Source organism: Lissotriton vulgaris, chromosome 10, assembly GCF_964263255.1.
Source record: "Lissotriton vulgaris chromosome 10, aLisVul1.2, whole genome shotgun sequence".
NCBI classification, from domain to species: Eukaryota; Metazoa; Chordata; class Amphibia; order Caudata; family Salamandridae; genus Lissotriton; species Lissotriton vulgaris.
The window spans coordinates 795,475,864-795,499,878 of NC_141698.1; the positions used below are offsets into that span (position 1 = coordinate 795,475,864).

The window sequence follows — 24,015 nt, forward strand, 5'->3', positions numbered from 1 at the left end:
TGATTTCATGACATATATCTCCAAATATGTCTTTTAATTAATATGATTTGAATTTCAGTAATGTTTGGTTTTTTACCGTTTATAGCTATCATTGTTATTCTGTAAAATTGACAGGTTGAATTTCGGAGTATCAGGATTTCGTGGATAAGGCTCTGATGTCCTAATAATTAATATGTACAAATGATTTCAGTGTACTAATGTTTTCTATTTTCACTGTTTTTCTTCCCCTAGAGTGCTAGACCTCGTCTTGATATGAAGCGACAAACCACTGATAGAGAATATTGCTATGAGCACCACTGCTTCACATGAAATTACTGAATACGACTATGAGCACGGGATAGATCACTTTGGGAAAATATTCTTGAGTAGTTCATTTCACTGATTGCCTGTATTGACTAGACACAGACCATAGCCTTTTGTCACCAAATTAGACACGCAAAATTGAGATTGGAACACATGATACCTAGGGTACTACACCCAAGTGACCTATTCTAGATATAACTCTATCTATTTTCAAATCTCAGATTAAACTCCTGTATCTCTTTCACTTCCTCCCTCTTTTTCAGCCTGTCCTTTCATCTTTAATTATATGGGTACTATACCCTTAATTCGAAATGTGTTACATATTACATTGAACCTAAAATGAAATGTTTCACTCACTTATGAGTTAAAAAACCAAACAATTGGGAAAATGCATTATTATAGATCCTCATCAGAGATTCTGTTGTTGCTGTAAATAATGCATGGCTTTTTAAAAAAAGAGGTCTCCGTGTGATGTCTGTAAACACGGAGAACTTTCTTCCCTTTCTATGATTTATTGTCAGTATTTAAATGATGAGAAAAAAATGGTGGTCATGTGACCAAGAGCCCGTGAGCTCGAAACGCGTCGTTTGTTTATGCCCAAATAAACAACTTCTTCAAGTACCTGATGGTGTGGCTTGTCATCCTTTTCCTGATCGAGAGGATCTTGTGGATATATATATATATATATATATAACCTACTGGCGGTCGCCAGTAGGTAGTTATAGTTAGGATTATTTTCAATAGGAAATTGCCAAAATTCTATTGGGAATAACTTTGGCGCCGGTTGAGGAATCTGCCTGAAAACTTCCTCAAATTTGCCTCACGGTGCTTCTGTCCTTCCCCAAAAGTCTGGGGGGGATTCGTCAAGCGGGGGCCGAGAAAAAAGGGGGGTCCCAAAACGTGTTTTCCCCATTTTAATTTCCATGGGGCGGTCGACCTCACTTTTAGCCCGAACGGCTGAATGGATTTCCACGAAACTTGGCAAAATTGTAGGGACTGGTAGCCCGATGTGCCCTTGCTATGTCTCAAGATATGTGCTCCAGTGGATTTTGAGTAATTTAGGTTAAAAAAAATATATATATATCTATAAACGCGCACCGGTACGCGCACCGGGGATGTATGACGGTACCACGCGTACTTTTACAACGCGTACCGTTACAACGCTACTTTTACCACGCAAGTCGTTACAACGACTTGCGTGGAGGGGCGCTGGATAGTAAATTTTTTAATTTACTATTCCAACTCCAGTCCCCGTGGACTCTAGGGAAGGAGTTGGATAGTAAATTAAACTATTTACTATCCTGGAGCGCCCTCCAGCGCAAGTCGTTGTAACAACTTGCGTGGTAAAAGTAGCGTGGTAACAGCACTGCGTTGTAATAAATGCGTGCTAAACGTTATATACCGCGCACCGGGGCGCTAACCAGCACGCTACTCGAGTTCGCGCGCGGAAAGCTGATTGGCTCTCTGGTGTCTTTCAACATTCCAAACAGTCCGGAGTGGCCGCCATCTTGTGTCTCGGTAGGATCGAGACACAAGAGGTGACCAAAACAAAGGGGGAAATGACCATAAGGGGGCAGAGTAGACCCCCCCTGTCCCCCTAGGATTGATGTGGGGGCTATAAAAGGGCCCCGCAGGACAAAAACATTTTTTTTTTATTTGCGCGGGGGATCGCCCGGTACGCGCACCGGGGAGCGGACCGGGGAGAGTGCCTTGGGGAAAAAAGAATGTAGCCTTTTTTTATTAATTGGAGGTAGTTCTAAAAAGAACTGTTTTTTTTCTTCTTTTTGTTGTTTTATATTTTTTTTAGTTTTTTTGAACATTTTGTACTTTTTTGGCTTTTATGAACTATTTTATATTTTTTTTGTTATTTTTATGGGGAGAAACAAAAAACAGGGAATTGTAAACGGCTCAACTGGAGCAAAAAAAAAATAAGGAAAAAATATTGTTTTTTGGGGTAATTGTGGTTGTCACCAGCACGGTTGATGAGCTTTATGCTTTGCTCACCATAGGTGATGGTCTTACCACAAAATATAAAAGAGATCTTGTATTCCTCAAACTGTGGTTGTATGTCTCGGACCATCCCCCTTGTCTCTGGTCCCGATGGAGTGGGTTGCTTTCGTTTGGATGTGCTGGGTGAAGATTGGGGAGGGTTGCTGGCCAGTTCTCTCACCTCTGCCGCAGCATAGTTGTTGGGATGCTTGCGCTGCATGTGCCGAATCATGGTGTTATTGCCAAAGGAGTATTTTTTATTAGGGTTCCCCCTTTAAAGTTCCATGTTACAGATTAGGCAAGTCAATTTTGGCGCATTCACTTTCTTCTTGCCCTCTGGGATGGATAAAAACTCCCATACAATGTGCTGCTTTGGCCTATATGGGGTATTGTCTTCTGGTAGGAATCTCCTACTTCCCTCCTCCTCCTCCTCCTCCTCCTCCTCCTCCTCCTCCTCTTCTTCATCTCCACCACTGTGGTGTTGTGGTGGTCCTCTTAGTGGTGGTGGTGGCGGTGGTGGTGCAGATGCTCCAGCTGCTGCTGCTACTGTAGCCATTTTAAAGTACAAAATATTATTCAGAGATCTCCAAACAGGTCTTCCTCAGTCAAAGGACAAAGTCAGAATAAGGAAAAAAGGTGGGGTCTTTCATCATTTGGAAAAAAAAACTGTCCTGAACCAATGAAAAGTGTTATTTTCAGGTCACTTGACCCGGCTTTCAACATTTAGAAACCAAAACTGTTCTGCACCAATAAAAAGTGTTATTTTCAGGTCACATGACCCGACGCGCTTACGCTGCGCGCGCCCCGGGCTCGTCGCGTTTTCGCTCGAGTGCTTCCGGGTGCGCTTATGTCGTGCGTATCAAACGGACGTGGCTCATCTCAAAAACTTTGTGATGAGACATCCCAATTCTTCTCTAACAAGATAGATCTGATCTACACGAAAATCATGCACTCTAACAAAATCATGACTTGTGAGGCAGATTTTGCTTCATATGAAATAGAGAGTAACCATAATGACCATTCTTTGGATATTTTTCCCCCTATAACTTCTAAGGAGCTGTCAGCACTCACCATTCAAATTAAAAGTGGCAGTCCTAATGATACCATCCCTGCCAGACTTATGCCCTCTTTGCTGGAGGTATTAGGCCCCTCTATGGAAAAACTCATTAATCTTTCTCTTGAATCTGGCACTGTCCCAAGACAATGGAAACAGGCGTTAGTCAGGCCTATTAGAAAAAATGCCGCTATTCCATGGACGGAACTAACAAACCTTAGGCCCATCTCTCTGCTTCCGTTTTTGAGCAAGCTGACTGAAAAACATGTAAATCAACATCTTTCACAGTATGTGGAAAACAATGGAGGCCTTGATTACTCCCAATCTGGGTTTAGGCCTTAACACAGCACGGAATCTGCCCTCTTGTCTGTCACCGATGACTTACATATGCTTCAAGACAAAGGCTACTCCGTGATTCCAGTGTTACTAGATCTGTCGGCAGCGTTCGACACCGTGTCACACAACATCCTTATTGACCGGTTGTCGAACGTAGGAGTTAAGAACAGAGCCCTTGATTGGATAAGGAGTTTTCTAACTGAGCGCACCCAGACTGTCACCATGGGTGCTCACCGCTCAGCAGAGGTGGAGATTTCAAAAGGGGTGCCACAGGGCTCCTGTTTGAGCCCAACACTCTTCAACATCTATGTGGCTCCCCTGGCAAGAGTGATGCGAAGATTTGGGTTCATCCCCGTATCCTACGCGGACGACACGCAGCTCCTCTTCCCTTTTGAAACTCTCACTACTGAAATAAAAAACTCCTTTTCTGCTGGTATGAAGGCCGTTGCACAGTGGATGTCCACTAATTATCTGCAGTGCAACGTTAGCAAAACAGAACTCATGCTATTTGGCGAAGCCAAGCTTCTATGGGCTCCAGACTGGTGGCCTTCTGATCTTGGTGTGGTCCCAGAACCCAAACAGGTCGTGAAAAACCTGGGGATCCGCCTCGATCAGGATTTGTCATTAAAGCAACACACTAACACTGTTGCAGGTTCATGTTTTCATGTCATCAGCATGCTACGAAAAATTTTCCCTCTGTTGCCTGACACGTTTAGGAAGACCTTAGTGCAAGCCCTGGTTCTAAGTCGTATTGACTACTGCAACGGCCTGCTCCTATCTGCCAACGAGGGAGTGTTGGCCAGACTTCAGGTAGTCCAGAACACAGCGGCGCGCCTGGTTCTGAATGCCCCTCCAAGAACAGCATCCAAACCTCTTTTACAAAAACTCCACTGGCTCTCCATACGACAGCGAGTAAAATTTAAAATCTGCTGTATAATACATAAAAACATAAATGGATAAGGCCCTACCTACCTGCGACAGAAATTCATTCCCTACATCCCGTCCAGGCCACTTAGATCCAGCACAAGCCACCAACTGGTGGTTCCTCGTGTCAAAAAGACCAGACACGGAGGCAGAGCACTGTCCGTAGCTGGACCCAATCTATGGAATCGACTCCCCTTAAATCTCAGGATCTGCCCCTCTCACATACAGTTTAGAAAACTTCTCAAAACTGTCTTATTTAAAAATGAGATCTAATCCCTATTAGTGTTCTTTTCTGTATTTGTTGACTGGCCCAAAAGCGCAGAGATACTCCTGATGGAGTCGATTCCAGCGCTATATAAGCTTGTAAATAAATAAATAAATAAATACGCGATACGTCACAATGATGTTTTCGTTCGCTGCAATAGCGCTAACGGGATGCTCACCGGTGCGCGCCGAAAAACTGTGCGCTCACCGGGGCGCGCACCGGGAGCGCTCCAGGGCAAAAAAAAAAAGTATTATATAAATATACAATATAGGATTCATTATAAAAAATATTACATTTCATAGGTTTGAGGCCCTATATATAGTTAGGAATAAGCATTTAAAAAACCTATGAAATTCACTGAAAAAACCATAGGTTTAACACCAGTTATAGTTCGGAATTAGCATTTAAAAAACCTATGAAATTCACTGAAAAAACCAAAGGTTTCACACTAGTTATAGTTAGGAATTAGCATTTAAAAAACCTTTGAAATTCACTGAAAAAACCATAGGTTTCACACCAGTTATAGTTAGCTGGAAATTTTACTGGCATAAAACCATTGAAATTCCCACGTTATAGTTAGTTGGACTCACTATAACTTGCGCGTGTAATGCACTGCTGATGACATCACATATTACATCACTCATGACATGGTCAGTGACATCACTCATGACATCACTGATGACATCATCCTTGTGAGAGAGAGACTGACCTCCTTCCACTGTAAAGTAACCCTTGAAACAAATATTAAAAAATAGAAACTAACATTTTCAAAAAAGTGGAGATACCTATACCAGTTACAACAACCAATTCAGTAATTCCACCATTTACATACACATCCACTCATTCACCAACAGTTCTATATAGTCAGTCATACATATACTCACTCATCATATGTAGTGAGACACCTATACATCTGTTAACACACCGACAGTCTTCCATAAGTTGCTCACACACATATTCACACATGCAAATAAAATATTGAACATCCATTGTTTTGCATTTACAGCTATACACACACTACCACCTTACTTCTAAGGAAACTTACACATACTTACTCTCTTAAACAATCACTTATAGAAACACATACCTATTTAAACAAGAACTCTTTCAATGTCTGACTCTCACATATACTCACTTATATACACCAATACTCACATATACTAAATTAAAACATATGTAGTTACTGATAAAGACACTAGTAAGACAGTCATTCACTTACTAACACATACATATACACACTCACTCACTCATACAGTCCGGCACATATGCTGTCTTCAAAACACATACAAACAGTGAGTCAGTCATTGATGCATCTGTCTGCTAAGTAACGCCCCCACCAAATCAGCAGTGCCTTACACGCGCAAGTTATAGTGAGTCCAACTAACTATAACTGGGAATTTCAATGGTTTTACGCCAGTAAAATTTCCAGGTAACTATAACTGGTGTGAAACCTATGTTTTTTTCAGTGAATTTAATAGGTTTTTTAAATGCTAATTCCTAACTATAACTAGTGTGAAACCTATGGTTTTTTCAGTGAATATATATATATATATATATATATATATATATATATATATATATATAACACATATATGCGTGCACACGCAGAATGCTGTAGAACACAAGCTGAATGCTTCCTCAAGGACCAGTTATTTATAGAAAACATTTTTCACGGCATCCCAAAGCATATATTTTAAGGTAATTGCACCTTCAGGTGAAGATTGCTTGTCTATACAGTCTTCTAATTTCCTTGTCACTAGGACGACTTGTGCTAAGCTTTTTCTTTCTTTGAGCCGCAATACATGTACTTCACGGTCACATGAAACAGCTGGTGTGCCTATTTCACATAATATAAAGACTGTGCGTACAGCATATCTGAAAAGCAAATTCTAAACTGATTCCAGTTTGTATTTCTATTAGCTTTCTGCCCCGTAAAGCCCTTCCTGCCGTGGTGCATATGATGAGGTCTCCCTGTGTTTAAGCAAGTTGCAACTTACCCTCAGTTACCCTGCATTGTTTAACCCAGAAATTGCACCTTGTTATGGTTGCATCCTAGCCACATATCGATCATGTGCCTACCTACAACCTGGTTGCTCGGCAATGATGAAGAGTTTGTCCCTAACGGAGAAGAGCTGGTTTAAAATATGTTTTTTTTTAATGAGGGTATGCCTACTCCCCATGACACTGACCACAGTCCACAAGGGGATAAAAAGACACTATGCCCTTTCCAAATGAGCTACTACCCAACCTAAAGGTGGGGAGTGTCGGTAACTTTTCAATGATTTGTGACCAAAATAACAGCCACAACCCACCGATACATAGGTTAGATTTGGTATTTGGAAGGGAACTCAGACACATCCTGTTCAAATACCGAATTGATATTCAGGCCAAGTGCCATTTAAGGAATCTGTAAAATGTCACCAACTCCTAAAATAGGATTGATATCCCTAGGAAACCCCTTTTTTGCGAATCAAACTCAAATTCGGAGTGTTTACTACAGTTAAAAAAAACACACATCGGCTCATCTGGCCAAAATGATATTTTTTTTTTTTTACCTTTAAAACACTTTTTAGCACACTTTCTAGTTTTGAAAATGTAATTTTGTTTAAGTGTAACACAAACGTGGCATAAAAGTAATAATAGCTGCTGGTTTTAAAATACAATGCTGCACTGAACGTTTTATTGTGGCAGACTTTCATTTGCATAAAACAGCACACAAGCAATTAGATATGTAAAACAAGTTCCTCAAAGAGATCTACAGCATACAACAAATGCCTTACTGAAACCAAAGTTGCTCAGTTAAAGTCGGCCTTTAAAAGTACGCAAAATGTTTCAGCGAACAAAACAAGATCTTTGGAAGTTTTCGGTTTCTCCAAAAAGTACACTGATAAAGCTCACAAAGTCATGCTGGTCTCATAACTGATATTAACTGATAGTTATTTATCGTTGCTTGCACATAACAATTCAGATTATACCTGGTCAATGAGCAAATTGCAAAACTCTTGCAGGAGAACTATCATCCGTGCAGGAATGCTGTAAAACTTGGAGTGGCTCCAGATCAGGCAGATGGTGTGAAACAAAGGGGGAATTAAAACTTGGGTCCGTGGGAATTCGGTGTCCCGGAGAGACTCAATATGTCGTCTTAGTGGTCTCAGGTGCAGCTCGACATCTCTGGCTTCCACAAGAGCTTCAAGAAAAACAATGAGAAAAATAGACGTGTAATTTTCCTCGCATACTGCTGAATCTATAAAGGGTCTCGGTTGTTCGAGATATATAAATGAATGCAGTTTAATCTATAATCATCTAAAAACAAAAGACATCAGACAGCGTGAGGAATGCGCGCCCTATTGTTCTCTTCACAAACACAGGTGCACTACAACTGGGGCTTTGATAAACTTGTCCAGATAGAAAACTGCTAGGAAAGCACAGTTGTTTGGGAAATGTCTTCCGCTAGTTGGACACAGGCGGACGATCAACTACCAGAACAGAAGAAAAAAATGCGTTCAGCTTGCGTTTCACTTCTAGTTTACATATTTAAACACTGACACAGAAATACGTTCTCGAGGGTTGACCAAAACATCTTTAAATAGTGTGAGTGTCTAGGGAAATTAAGGTAAGTGTATTACTTACAACTTTCAGTGCTTAATTTGTAAAAAACAAAAAAATGAAATGTAAAAATAATGCGCGAGGGCGCTCAAATCTCGGACCAGAATCCCTCAGCAGGTGCTTTTAAATGTCATATAGCATGGCTATGTGGTGTTGAATTCACCTCAAGCCTCTCTAATCCACTATCAGACACTCCTTGCAATTTTATCTCATACTTGCAGGTTCCTGCTTTCTCCCTTTGTGACAGTTTTACTGTCATTATCTTCCTTCTTCTTTCAAATTTTTATTTTTATTTTGCTGGCAGTTAATATCCGATGAAAAAAAATAAGAGCCAGTTCCCAAAAATGAGAGCCAGTGGCCCCCACTGGCACCTACCGGCTCAAATTAAGCACTGAACATATAGAATGACAGATGGGTAGCAGTGAATTAAGAAGATTGGTTTTCACCGAGGGGTTCTGAGTGACATCAAATACATAACTAGAATAATGATGTCGCTCGGAACACAGAGGTGAAAAACATCCCGGTAATTCACTTCTTACCCATCTATAATTTTATGTTATGTATGGCACCCAAAATCATCTGCCACAGATTTCAGCTGCTAGACAGTGACCGAGAGGTAATCGGGCAGCCATATATATCATGGCATCAGTTATGTATCCCTGTCCCAATGGGAAAAAACACCCCAGAAAAGCTGACCTGCCATTCTTTTCCAACCCCCTTCCCCTTACCTGCCTTCCTTCCCACTCCATTAGCGGGTCATTCAACATTACTTATTGGTAGTGCTCATAGGTGTAGGAGAAGGTACCTGATACTATTAAGTGGTGAACTATTATAGTAGGGGGTAATGACTGAACCTACTTTTGTGCTAGGAAAGACGGTTATCGTTCAATCCAAGTTGGGCTTAGGCAATGCTCCAGAGTTACTAAAAGGAAAAACAGGACACGTGAATGTACATGTCAGACATAGGATTCCTCAAGAAATGAGAAATTCCGGGTAGTAAGATACTCACAGTAGTTCAACAAACAAATGGGAAAGTATCTCCTGATGCTGGCACAGGTAAATCCAGATGCGAGTCGGAGGGAAAAAGGGGGATTTATGTGGGTCAAAAGGCGTCAAGTAACAAAGCGTCATGTAAAAATAAACGTACGTTCAAATTAAGCATAAGTCAAAAGCAAGTCCATTCTAGCCTATCTCACTTTTCCGGTGTTCATTGGTGTGGCGCTTCACAACGAAATCGGTAAAGAAATATGTGCATGCCATTATCACTGTCGGCACCGGGGCGTGTATGCTGATCACTTTACAAATGCACGCTGTGTGCTTGATCCATGAGTAAAAACCATTACAGGCTTATCGCAACGGAATCGGTAATGCAATATGTGTTTGCCATTATAACAGAAAGAACAGGGGCACGTTTGCTGGTCATTTTAATAAAGACGCGCTGAGTGCTGGATCCATGAGTAAAAAACATTACGGGATTTGCAGGCTGAGTATTATGCCGGCATTGCGTTTGAAAGTATGTATCCGGGTCACACTGTGTGTACGCTAAGGCCGTGCATCTAAATATAGTTCGGAAGTTCAGTGATTAGTTGTAAAATTCTGTGAAAACTTGAACAACCGAAAGTTCACACAGGGCGGTGAATCGAGGCTTAATTATGTCCCTAGAAAGAATCTGCCAAAGGCACCGAGTGTGGTCTTGTCATTTAAAAAGAGAATAGGTGTGTGCCTGTCCGCGGCTCTTACCTCCTTAACGCGGCTCATTGGCTCGATGAATGAGCTGGCATCTGCTAACTCACGCTAGATGAAGGGAAAGCCACGGAGTGCGTGCACCGCGCAGTGCAGCCGCTCGATGGTTCCCGGGGGCTCGCCATGTCTTCAACCAATGTTAAAGCAGGAGGGCGTGTCTAAGTGTTAGTTGTGATTTAATAGGCTCAGCAAGCCGAAAAACACGGGTAGAATTAGTATGCGAGTGAGTATTAAGAAATGTACACTGCAGGGGAAAACGAGGTTCCATCCTGTGGGACAGCATTATGTTGCATGTGTCATGTTGGCGTGCTATACTCTATGATATTAGGGAGTCAAGGAGAGCCAATCTGATGATCACAAAGGGATGACGTAATATCACAAGACCCTGATGTGAGGCACCCACTCACCCTCCTCTCCGCAGGGGTCGAAGTGTAGACCGTCTTACTAAACTCACAAGCTCATAGAACCAAATGTATTGATTGAAAGTAAGTAAGTCTAGAGAAAATCCCTGGAATAGTACTGGAGATTGCAGTGTGCAAGGGACAATTGCTCTTTTGTGTCCAATGTTAAAGGCAGGGGAAACCCAATCAACCCTTGTAGGCTTGGGCACAAAGTAGTTAAGGTCAAGGAGTGCTACAAGGGATTTGTTTAAAACAGATTTCAAATCCTTAATGAGTCGTACATATGTAACACACTCATATGTATCCACAGGATAACCGTCTTGTTTCAACTGTAACTAATATATTGGTGGAAGGCAAAAAGAACATATAGAGCAAGAATCGTATTGAATGTTCAAAAAATTCTCTTTACTGTAACAGAAGTAGGGAGACAAATACAAATAAAGTGAAGCAAAATAAGTCATGAACAGAGATCAATCAAATTTGCACTACAGTTCATAACTGAAAACATCAACTCCAGGTGTTTAAAGACACAACCAAAATTAATTGATAAAGAAGGGTTGTGAATTGGTGACCGGGCAACAAAACAGGAGATGATGGAGTGTCGACGTTTCGGTCTAGGTAGCATTCGTCAGATAGACCATCATCAGGACGGTATTTTTTATGCAGGAAAACTCCCTATATAAAATGATTTTCGTTCGACTTCACATACAATTTTTAAACATTTCAAAATTCCCACATATTTGAAATTAACATTTCTTTTGCATTTCGGAAAATGGTGCATATATCCAAACATTATTCAAAAAGTTTAATTTGGTATTGTCACCTTGAATCCTACAGTGGATTTTCTATGAGCACGAAAACAGCAATGGCATATGGCCAAGATGTCGCATATGAGTGCAGGCACAGCACTAACGTGTGGCAAGAATGTCCGACACGGAACTTCAACTGAAAATAAATAAATAAAGTCCTATCAGCAGTAGGAGTCAATAACCATGTATAAGATTTGTATGATAAGTTAGACCAAATATCATACCTTCAAATTGTATGTGAAGTCGAACGAAAATGTTGACAAGCCGCTTTTTTAATGAACTTCTGTTTCTCTTTTATTAAGTAATAATTGTAGAGGTTTTCATATAAAAATTTTAACGCATTAGGTCCACCTAACTAAGACAAGCAGATTTATGAATTTGTCTATACTGCCTTTTTTTCCTTTTAGTAATTGTTTCTCAGGGGTTACTAGGAAGGAGTAACCTTTGTGATACTAGATGGTTACATGAGTTTTATCTGACGTATAGAGCATGTATTTCTCTATCAATGTATATTTCTTTCGAATGTACTTCTATTAATTTTTTTAAAAATCATTTGTTGATTATGTTGTATTTATCATTTTATATAGGGAGTTTTCCTGCATAAAAAATACCGTCCTGATGATGGTCTATCTGACGAATGCTACCTAGACCGAAACGTCGACACTCCATCATCTCCTGTTTTGTTGCCCGGTCACCAATTCACAACCCTTCTTTATCAATTAATTTTGGTTGTGTCTTTAAACACCTGGAGTTGATGTTTTCAGTTATGAACTGTAGTGCAAATTTGATTGATCTCTGTTCATGACTTATTTTGCTTCACTTTATTTGTATTTGTCTCCCTACTTCTGTTACAGTAAAGAGAATTTTTTGAACATTCAATACGATTCTTGCTCTATATGTTCTTTTTGCCTTCCACCAATATATTAGTTACAGTTGAAACAAGACGGTTATCCTGTGGATACATAATCTTTTGTGTCCAAAACACCCATAAGCATATTATTAAGGGACACACCAAAAACCAAAGTATGACGTTTACAGTCTTTTATTAAAACGAAAATATGATATTAAAATTTCAGAAAAAAATCAATCAAGTCTTCTGAAAACATGCCGTGTCAACAATGTAAATTACATTTCATACTAATAAAATTTTTATTTTAAAAACACATAAATACCATTTTCTAAATTAAAAAAGAAAGCAACATAAGGATCTAAATGCGGAACAAATACAGTACAGTACAGTGATATCAGTAACACAAAGTATACAGAACAAAAACACCCCAATAATAATACTCGCTCAAATGTTGTTTCACCCAATTTAGTGGGATCCAATAGTGTTACTAAATTCGCATATTAATACCACAGTTGTTAAATTTGCATATAGTTGGTATCTTCTAGGCTTTGTTGGATTCTCCATCTTTCCGTGCGTCGACGCGTTTCGGTGTTAGTACCATGGATACAGTCACACCTTCCTCAGGACAATTAATAGTGGGGTCCTCAGTTTCACAAAAAAAGGTTTTCTTTCTGTGTATTAAAGAGATATCTATCATTATGGTACACCAGAAATTTTAAATTATGCATCGATAGCATTAGCATCTACACTTCCCTCCTAATGCGAGTTTTTCCTATAAGTGTCATATGTAAACTAATATATATCATTAGTTTTTGCTGTGGATGTCTATATTCCTCACTGTATGTGGGTCTTTCCACCTTGAGTATATCTCTACGGTCTCCACATTTTGTTTTCTTGATATGACCATTATTAAAGCAAGAATACAAGATCGCAAACCATTTCTAAAAGGCATTTCTGACATGTTTAGTGCTGATAAATTTGTACAATTTTACAATACATTACACCTTTATGAGCCTCAAACCCTCCGTTGTACTTTGGTCAATGGCATATTTGGTATGGGTATGTATAGGGAATCCCGTTGGTTCCTAATTTCTTTCTGGATATGATAAGAGTAAAGTGGCTCCACTACTAGCAGGGTCTGTTTTTAATTATTAATTAGAGTTCCAGTGTTTACTTCAAGGATCTTCTTACTTAATGATAGAAGAACATTTAACATGATGTTTGATTTTTTGTTTTTTATTCTTTAGATAGATTCTATATATTACTAACCTTTAAGTGTACTTAAAGTCTCCCTTAGCGACCAGTTTCACTAGGTAATGGAGATGTCTCTTAGCGTGGCGAGTTATGGATCATTCTTATCTATTAAACATAATTATTGCAACAGTTACATTTCGGACCTATCTTGCTTTTTGTCCTATCTCTTATTAGCACTTTTGCCTGATGGCTAGCTTACCTTTTACTAGATACAACCCGCAAAGTATCTATACGTGGAAACCGAAAAGCAGATGGTACCACGAGAATATTTACAAACACACGGAATAAAGGAAAACGCTTTACTCACTAGTAAAAGGTAAGATAGACATCAGGCAAAAGTGCTAATAAGAGATAGGACAAAAAGCAAGATAAGTCCGAAATGTAACTGTTGCAATAATTATGTTTAATAGATAAGAATGATCCATAACTCCCCACTCTAAGAGACATCTCCATTACCCAGTGAAACTGGTCACTAAGGGAGACTTTAAGTACACTATCGTGTCATCTCGTCAAGATCCTTAAAGGTTAGTAATATATAGAATCTATCTAAAGAATAAAAAACAAAAAATCAAACATCATGTTAAATGTTCTTCTATCATTAAGTAAGAAGATCCTTGAAGTCAACACTGGAACTCTAATTATTAATTAAAAACAGACCCTGCTAGCATTGGAGCCACTTTACTCTTATCATATCCAGAAAAAAATTAGGAACCAACGGGATTCCCTATACACACCCATACCAGATATGCCATTGAGCAAAGTACAACGGAGGGTTTGAGGCTCATAAAGGTGTAATGTATTGTAAAATTGTACTAATTTATCAGCACTAAACATGTCAGAAATGCCTTTATAGAAATGGTTTGCGATCTTGTATTCTTGCTTTAATAATGGTCATATCAAGAAAACAAAATGTGGAGACCGTAGAGATATACTCAAGGTGGGAGACCCACATACAGTGAGGAATATATACATCCACGGCAAAACTAATGATATATATTAGTTTACATATGACACTTATAGGAAAACCTCACATTAGAATGGAAGTGTAGATGCTAATGCCATCGAGGCATAATTTAAAATTTCTGGTGTACCATAATGATAGATATCTCTTTAATACACAGAAAGAAAACCTTTTTTTGTGAAACTGAGGACCCCACTATTAATTGTCCTGAGGAAGGTGTGACCGTATCCATGGTACTAACACCGAAACGCGTCGACGCACAGAAAGATAGAGAATCCAACAAAGCCTAGAAGATACCAACTATATGCAAATTTAACAACTGTGGTATTAATATGCGAATTTAGTAAGGCTATTGGATCCCACTAAATTGGTCGAAACAACATTCGAGCGAGTATTATTATTGGGGTGTTTTTGTTCTGTATACTTTGTGTTATTGATATCACTGTACTGTACTGTATTTGTTCCGCATTTAGATCCTTATGTAGCTTTCTTTTTTAATTTAGAAATTTTATTTATGTGTTTTTAAAATAACATTTTTATTAGTATGAAATGTAATTTACATTGTTGACACTGTATGTTTTCAGAAGAATTGATTGATTTTTTCTGAAATTTTAATATCATATTTTCGTTTTAATAAAAGACTGTAAACGTCATACTTTGGTTTTGGTGTGTCCCTTAATAATATGCTTATGGGTGTTTTGGACACAAAAGAGCAATTGTCCCTTGCACACTGCAATCTCTAGTACTATTCCAGGGATTTTCTCTAGACTTACTTGGTCACATAATACCCTGTTCCCTGGAACACGAGGGTTCTTCTCTCTTACCTTGACTTGAAAGTACACCTATGAGCAATGTATATATAGGAACTAATTGACCCTATATAGGCTGTAAAGGTCTATTTCTACATACTGAGTATTGTATTTCGTGTCACAAACACCTTTCCCTTGTCCCTCACCTGTCAACTCACCATCACTACCCTAAATCTTCCTTCTCCTACACCTATGAGCACCACCAATAAGTAATATTGAATGACCCGCTAATGCTTTGAATTACAATCGCATTTCATGCTGGTATCATATGGGAAATTACATTTCCGGTTTTGAATTCATTTCTAATTGTGGTGAGCTGCTATTTGCTCTGTTCAACCCACACTTTAATTTGTATTCAATGTTTTGACCATTCCGACCAACTGTTTAAACGTACTGCACTATTGGAAAGGGGCGACCATTCGGTCCCCCCGAACGTATGGCGGAGTACCACGATCCCCCCGGGAAGCCATCTTGGGCGGGAGGCGAGCCTCGGCTGGTATGCCCGAAGCGGCGTAGCCGGGGGCGCGCCTTTTTCCCGCCCTAGAGTGGGCTGGCCTAGACACTGACGCGGCCGGCCACGCCCTTGGGGCAGGCAGGGGCGGGTTTACGCCCGCACTGAAGACGGATAAAAGGAGCAACAAGCCAAGAAAGCATCCTCTTGTTCCTGTGCTCTGAAGCTGCACCTCCTCGCTGCACGTGAGCTCGAGACGGAACGAAGAGCCAATTTTGAGCGTTTTAATCTTTCTTGTTTGTTTTGCAGATACTCTGTCGGAGAATGCCCAAGAAGGCGGGAAAGCGAATGACTACCGACCAGATGCTGCGTGTTCTTATGAAAGAGGTGACCGACCTAAAAAGGCGAATGGCGGATAAAGACGAGGAAGGGGGGCCGAAACGTCCTTTGGCAGGAGCAGCTCCAGGAGGAAAAGGCAAGAGGCCCAGAAGGGGAGCAGCTGGGGGAGACATCCCGGTTCCCTGTACCCCACTCGAAGCACCAACTCCCGTACCGGAGGAAGGGAATCCGATTCCCGTGGTGGTCACCCCCGTGTCCGGGGAGGATATGCCGCCCGAGCTGGCAGCACAATTAGCAGCGTGGTTGGGTAAAGGTAGCAAGGGCGCCACGGCTGACGACGCGCAGGTGTTGATGAAGCAACTGCGTGAAACAAGGGAAGCGACGAAGGCACCATCGCCGGCTGCGGCAGTAGAGAAACCACCTGGGACAGGTCCAGTCGCAGATACAGCTTCCGGTTCAGGTAAGCGGCCATTGCCAATTGCGAGGGATGAGTCTGCACCCTCTCGAAGGGAAAAGTTGGGTCAACATGTCCCTCTGGCTGTCAAAGAGAAGATATGGGCAGAGGAGTATATAAACATCTTCTCGTTGCTTACCGATCATTATGAGATGGAGCATGTTAAGAGCCAGAAGGAGCTCATGCATCCGAGTGTTTGGCGCGCAAAGATGGCCGCCTTTAAGGTAAATGAAAACATTGGCAATTGGGGCAAAGCATGGGGGATTTTTACATCCATCATGGGTGAACGTAGGCCCGAATTGCTGTCCGAATTGCCGATTTATCAGTCACGGATCATGGGGTATTCTGTATCACACGAGGGCAATCAATGGTTCTGTTACGATAATATTTTCAGAAAAGCGAAAGAACATGATAAAAACTTAACTTGGGATTGTTATGATTCTGTGTCTTGGTCCAAAATGGAAGATACTGGTATGTTGAAATTGCCATTGATAGGGAGTAGCGTGGGTGAATCCTCCCGCCAATATGCTGGGACGCCCTTTCGATCAGGTACGAGTAACGACAACCACTCGAGGCCAATCGGCAACGCGGGAAAAAGGGGGATTTGTTGGCACTTTAACAGGGGTAAATGTACCAGGCCCCAGGGGTCATGCAAATTTAGACACGAATGTGGTGGGTGTGGGCAATCATCCCATCCTGAGTCCATGTGCAGAGCCAAAACGGGTGATAACGGGGGTAGAGGAGGCGCCAAACAGGTCTGACATAGTCCGAGGGGCGCCTTTACCTACTCCGATTGATACCATGGCAATGATTCCCTGGCTCAGCGAATACCCGTATCACGCTTCCGCTGGGGTGTTGCGGGATGGGTTTTCATATGGTTTCCGCATCCCAGTGGGGAAGTTTCAGGGTATAGCGAAATGTAAAAACCAGATATCGGTCTTGCAGCATACGACCGTGGTACAGGAAAAGATAGGGAAAGAGGTTACTCGAGGTCGAGTCGCCGGTCCATTTAATGTGCCACCAGTTGCTAACTTTGTTTGTTCCCCTTTAGGGGTGGTCCCCAAGAAGGACCCGGGTGAGTTTCGGCTGATACATAATTTATCAGCCCCACGTGGTCTTTCCGTGAACGATGCGATAGACCCGGAAGTGTGTTCGGTGCGGTACGCATCCTTCGATGAGGCCCTAGCCATATTGAATCGCCTGGGGCCCGGTGCGCTGATGGCAAAATCTGATATCGAGTCAGCGTTCCGGTTGCTCCCGGTACATCCAGACGACCAGCGTCTCCTTGGTTTCATGTTTCAGGGTCACTATTACATGGATAAGTGTATGCCAATGGGGTGCTCTATATCTTGTGCCTATTTTGAAAAGTTCAGTTGTTTCCTGCAATGGGTCTTCACAAAGAAGACGGGGTTTCAACATGTCATGCATTATCTCGATGATTTTCTGTTTCTGGGGGCAGCCGGGGATCCGGAATGTGGTCAAGCTTTGACTGAATTTTGTGTCTTGATGAATCAGTTTGGCGTGCCATTGGCACCAGGTAAGACTGTGGGTCCCTCGACTTGCCTCGAGTTTCTGGGGATCGAGCTCGACTCGGAAGAAGGTTGTTTCCGTTTACCAAGAGACAAAGTGTTAAGATTCAGGGCATGCCTGCAAACGTGTATAGGTGAATCTAAGGTTAAGCTGCATCAATTACAACAATTGGTGGGGCAGTTGAATTTTGCCCTAAGAGTAATACCGATGGCCCGCCCCTTTTCCTGCTCGATCGCACAAGCCATGGTCGGCCTGAAGGAGGGTCATCATCGCACGAGGCTCTCGGCAGAGGTTCGCCAGGACATGCGCATTTGGTTGGCATTTCTGGCGGATTTCAATGGTCGAATAGTCTGGAACAAACCAGCGGTTTCCTCTGAGGAGCTGGGGCTGTGGACAGATTCGGCAGGGAGCATTGGTTTTGGTGCCATATTCGGCACTCAGTGGTCGGCACAAAAATGGCCGTCATGGTGGCATGATAGTGGACTGACAAGTAACATTGCTTTCCTGGAACTTTTCCCCATTCTGGTGGCCCTGAGAACTTGGCCCGAAGGGTTCAGAGATCACTCTGTGGTATTCTGGTCTGATAACATGACCGTGGTTGAGTGTATCAATAGCCAGGCAGCACGATGCAAATGGATTCTGAGATTGCTCAAGGAAATCGTATTACTATGTATGCAATTGAATGTGCTATTTAGGGCAAGACATGTGCCGGGGGTGAAGAACCAGGCGGCTGATGCGCTTTCTCGTTTTCGTATGCAGGCCTTCTGGGGTTTTCGGCCCACAGCGGACCCGGTGGCGGCACCCTTTCCCGAAGCTCTCTGGTCTCTCGGTGCCCCGAACTTCGTAACCTCGTGGGAGAGAGTTTAGCACCCAGGACGAGGAAGGCATATGAAGGGGCGTTCCGTTCCTATTGGGCCTTTTTGGGGGCTTCTGGAGGGGAGCTTTGGGGCCAGGAGGAGTTGGTAGTGAAATTCCTGCTGTCTTTACATCAGGCAGGCAAATCAGTGGCTACGGCCCAGAGGCATCGGGCCGCCATTTCCTTTGTGGCTAGGGCTCATGGGATCCAGGACCCGACAGCGTCTTTCGTTGTGCAAAAAGCGCTACGTGGGTGGCAACGCCTTGAGGGTCGCAGAGTAGATGAAAGGCGCCCGATAGGTTTGGATAGGTTGGCCCTGTTATTATCCATACTCCCTGCAACATGTTCATCCCAGTATGAAACAGTGTTATTCCGAGCCGCTTTTACGCTGGCATTCCATGGGGCTATGCGGGTAAGCGAACTAGTGGCAAGGAACAAGCAGGATGTGATGGGGGGACTGTGCCGAGAGCACGTCCAGGTTAGAGGGGGGACAATGACTGTCTCGTTTGTCAGGTCCAAGACCGATCAGGGTGCGATGGGTGACTGCATAATCATACAGAGGATTCCCGGGTCCTCCATGTGCCCGGTGAGTTGTGTAGAGGAATATTTAGCACAAAGGGTGGCATCATGGGGGGGGACCTTGTTGAGGCACGCTGACGCCACCCCACTGACGAGGTTTCAGTTTCAGCGGGTGCTTGCGATGTCGATTGCCGCTGCGGGCCTGAACCCGGGCGAGTTTGGGACCCATTCTTTTCGAATAGGGGCTGCTACAGAGGCTACAGCCAGGGGTCTGAAAGTCGAACAAGTTAAACGTGTGGGGCGTTGGTCCTCCAACTGTTATAAAAGGTATGTGCGGTTGCACATGTTGTGAAGCTGTAATGATGTACTCACGCTTCTTGTTTTCTTTGGTTTCAGTTGCGCAAGCCTACGAGGCGGGGCGGACTATGCAGTCGACCCAACACCGGGCCAGCGGTCAAACATCACCGGCTGTGAAAAAGGAGGTGTGGGTCGTGGGCCACTCATACGTGAGGCGTGCCGCTGACGTATTCAAAGCAGGTGACATGATTCACGTGGCTGGGGAATACGGGTACAGTGTGTCCTTCTACGGAAGGGGCGGACTCTGTATTGACCAGTTTCAATCATTTTTCGAGGGTTTGCTAGGGCGGACGAGGTCACCGCCGTCTATAGTCATAGTACATCTGGGGGGCAATGATTTGGTCACCACTGGTAGACGACTTCTTCTTGAGGCGATGCTTTCCACTGTAAGTTGGTTAGTGAGGAGAGTTCCAGGGTGCACAATTGCATGGTCCCATATGATCCCACGAAAAGTATGGCGGGGGGCTATTTCTGTTGCTGCTCTGAATCATTCAGTGAGGAAAATTAATAACAAAGTGAGTAGATTGTTCCGTTCCAATACACTGCATTCTATTTCGCATGGTTGTATTACTGGTGACAGTATATATTTGGGGGATGGTGTTCATTTGTCCCGGGTGGGGAACGAGTTACTCATAGGAGACTTGATAGCTTGGCTAAAGACTTTACGGCATGACCTTTAGGTAGGAGTGTTGTGGGGGGTCCGGATAGCCGGTCAACTATCCGGCCTGTGGCGGTAAGGTCATGATCGGTGAGCACTAATTGGAAGATCCCTATGAGTGGGCGTCACCCATTACGGATGGGAGCGCTCGAGGGAGGTGGCCATTGGCCCCTCAACGGGGAGGCGGTCCCTTCTAAGGATGGGCCGCCGAAAGGAAAGGAAAGGCGGTCAAGGCCCCTTCCTGGGTAGGAGGGGCTACAGCCCCCTCCTGTGGAATTTCCCGGGGCCAGGACATCTGCGACGGCAGATGTGGTAAGTGTGTGGGGTTTGGGGGGGGGTCTACGCTACCTTCTAGATACCTCACACGAGTCCTCGGACGACCTTTAAGTGGCGTCGAGTTTAGTGGGGCCCCCGTCAAGTCAAGGGAAATTGGTAGTTGCACTTGAGGTACACCTCTGTGCGGTCGCCCCTCACAAGTGAGGGGGATATTTCTGGTTTAGGGATCTTGACACCGGTTACGACCTTGCCGTTGGCCCTTAAACGTTAGGATGTACAATTTCAAAATTTCAAGTTAATGTTTTGTAGGATGTTAGTTCGGCTAGGAGAACCTTTGTATTAGAGAATATGTTAAGGTTAGCCAAACATCGCAATGTGGTAATGAAATTGTACATAATATGAAACTGTTATTTTAATGTTTTAATTTTGTTTCATATTCCCTCCCTCTCCATGACCAGGCAAGTCAACAACGTCTCCTCGGCATGCTTCAACATCCTACGCATGCTACGGAAGATCTTCTGGTGGATCCCCACCGAGACCAGGAAGACCGTCACCCAGGCCCTCGTCACCAGCCGACTGGACTACGGCAACGCCCTCTACGCCGGGACCACCGCCAAGCTCCAGAAGAGACTCCAGCGGATCCAGAACGCCTCAGCCAGACTCATCCTCGACATCCCACGAACCAGCCACATCTCCGGACATCTGCGAGACCTTCACTGGCTCCCCGTCAACAAAAGAATCACCTTCCGCCTCCTCACCCACGCACACAAAGCCCTACACGACCAAGGCCCGAGCTACCTCAACAGCCGAGTCAACTTCTACGCTCCCAAACGCCACCTCCGATCAGCCAACCACGCCCTCGCCGCCGTCCCCCGCATCCGAAGAGCGACTACAGGAGGAAGGTCCTTCTCCCACCTGGCCGCCAAGACCTGGAACTCCCTCCCGACCGACCTGCGCCTGACCCAAGACCACCTCTCCTTCAGGAAGAAGCTGAAGACCTGGCTGTTCGAGCAGTAGCGGCTCCCCCCCCCCCCAGCGCCTTGAGACCCCACGGGTATGTAGCGCGCTTTATAAGTGTCACTGATTGATTGATTGATTGATATTTTAATAAATACGGCCGGGAGGGTCACTCCCTCCCGTCTTCCAAAAGTTCAGAACTGTTTCCGGTTTCCCATCCTTGGGGATTGTGTTGAGAGGGGGTGGCGGGTATCTCAGCCATATGGAAAGGGGCGACCATTCGGTCCCCCCGAATGTATGGCGGAGTACCACGATCCCCCCGGGAAGCCATCTTGGGCGGGAGGCGAGCCTCGGCTGGTATGCCCGAAGCGGCGTAGCCGGGGGCGCGCCTTTTTCCCGCCCTAGAGTGGGCTGGCCTAGACACTGACGCGGCCGGCCACGCCCTTGGGGCAGGCAGGGGCGGGTTTACGCCCGCACTGAAGACGGATAAAAGGAGCAACAAGCCAAGAAAGCATCCTCTTGTTCCTGTGCTCTGAAGCTGCACCTCCTCGCTGCACGTGAGCTCGAGACGGAACGAAGAGCCAATTTTGACCCACCCACCAGCCCCTGTGGACAGCAAGTGGTTTTGAATAAAGTTTGATGTGATAACTCTAATTTTTGTTTACAGGTTGAGATTATTATCGTGATATTTGAATATGCAATAAAGAATGTTCACTTTGTGGTATGTTTTGTAAATAAAGTAATCCTGCTCTAGTGTTTGATCAGTAAGCATGCTTTTAATAAAGTAGTTGTTGTTACTGTTTTAAGTAAATTAGTCATTTAGTTTAGAATTGTCGTATTTATTTTGGTCGGGCGGTAAGGTCATGATCGGTGAGCACTAATTGGAAGATCCCTATGAGTGGGCGTCACCCATTACGGATGGGAGCGCTCGAGGGAGGTGGCCATTGGCCCCTCAACGGGGAGGCGGTCCCTTCTAAGGATGGGCCGCCGAAAGGAAAGGAAAGGCGGTCAAGGCCCCTTCCTGGGTAGGAGGGGCTACAGCCCCCTCCTGTGGAATTTCCCGGGGCCAGGACATCTGCGACGGCAGATGTGGTAAGTGTGTGGGGTTTGGGGGGGGGTCTACGCTACCTTCTAGATACCTCACACGAGTCCTCGGACGACCTTTAAGTGGCGTCGAGTTTAGTGGGGCCCCCGTCAAGTCAAGGGAAATTGGTAGTTGCACTTGAGGTACACCTCTGTGCGGTCGCCCCTCACAAGAGAGGGGGATATTTCTGGTTTAGGGATCTTGACACCGGTTACGACCTTGCCGTTGGCCCTTAAACGTTAGGATGTACAATTTCAAAATTTCAAGTTAATGTTTTGTAGGATGTTAGTTCGGCTAGGAGAACCTTTGTATTAGAGAATATGTTAAGGTTAGCCAAACATCACAATGTGGTAATGAAATTGTACATAATATGAAACTGTTATTTTAATGTTTTAATTTTGTTTCATATTTTAATAAATACGGCCGGGAGGGTCACTCCCTCCCGTCTTCCAAAAGTTCAGAACTGTTTCCGGTTTCCCATCCTTGGGGATTGTGTTGAGAGGGGGTGGCGGGTATCTCAGCCATATGACCCAGGCCGGGTGGTTTTTACTTAGGCATAACCTCGTAAAAACTCAACACTTCCTTCCCACTCCTGCAGGTGTGCTTTCTGCTTTCATTCAAAGCAGACAAGTAGAACTGTATTGACAGGCTTTCAGAGACATGGGTCAGCTTGGACTGGAAGGCCTTTATGATGTAGCAACACTGGGTAACCAGTTTGGTTATCATTTGTTGTTACATCATATCAATGTGTTTTCAAATTTAGAAACAGAAATAAATGCTAGTGGCTCTCTACTAGAACTGTCTGTAACAATGTGAAGTTTCTAAAGTAAGCAATTTAGTACAAGGTTGTTCAACATTGAAGGCATTTCTTTCCTTTCAAAAAGTCATAGTGGTATGACTTATCTTGGATATACCAAAATGACTTTTTGTTTATTATAAGATACCCCAACTTTTTGCAATGACCCCAGTCACATTTCTTTTATCTGGCAACAGACAACTTAAGGTGACTAGACAACCTTATGTCATCAGTTCTTAATTGTTTCTTTTTGTCTTCAATTGCTTGCATGGCCTATTTTCAAGATCATGGCACTCTGCCGATACTTATGTTGTTCTATTAATGTGACTGTATAAATGGTTTAACATGAACTTATACCAGACTACCATATCAGCTACAGATTTTGATATTTAGGGTGGGTGTGCGATGAGGGTACTTTATTTTTGTGTGAATGC

General features: G+C 43.5%; 1 protein-coding gene across 1 annotated transcript in view; it reads right to left on the minus strand.

The window, feature by feature from the left end:
• DNAH11 (dynein axonemal heavy chain 11) overlaps positions 1-24,015 on the minus strand; it is a 3,435,931-nt gene that overhangs the window by 3,027,736 nt on the left and 384,180 nt on the right. The window contains exon 6 of the mRNA XM_086939827.1: positions 7,847-8,058. Coding sequence (XP_086795953.1) covers positions 7,847-8,058 — 212 coding nt within the window. The remainder of the gene's footprint in view (positions 1-7,846; positions 8,059-24,015) is intronic.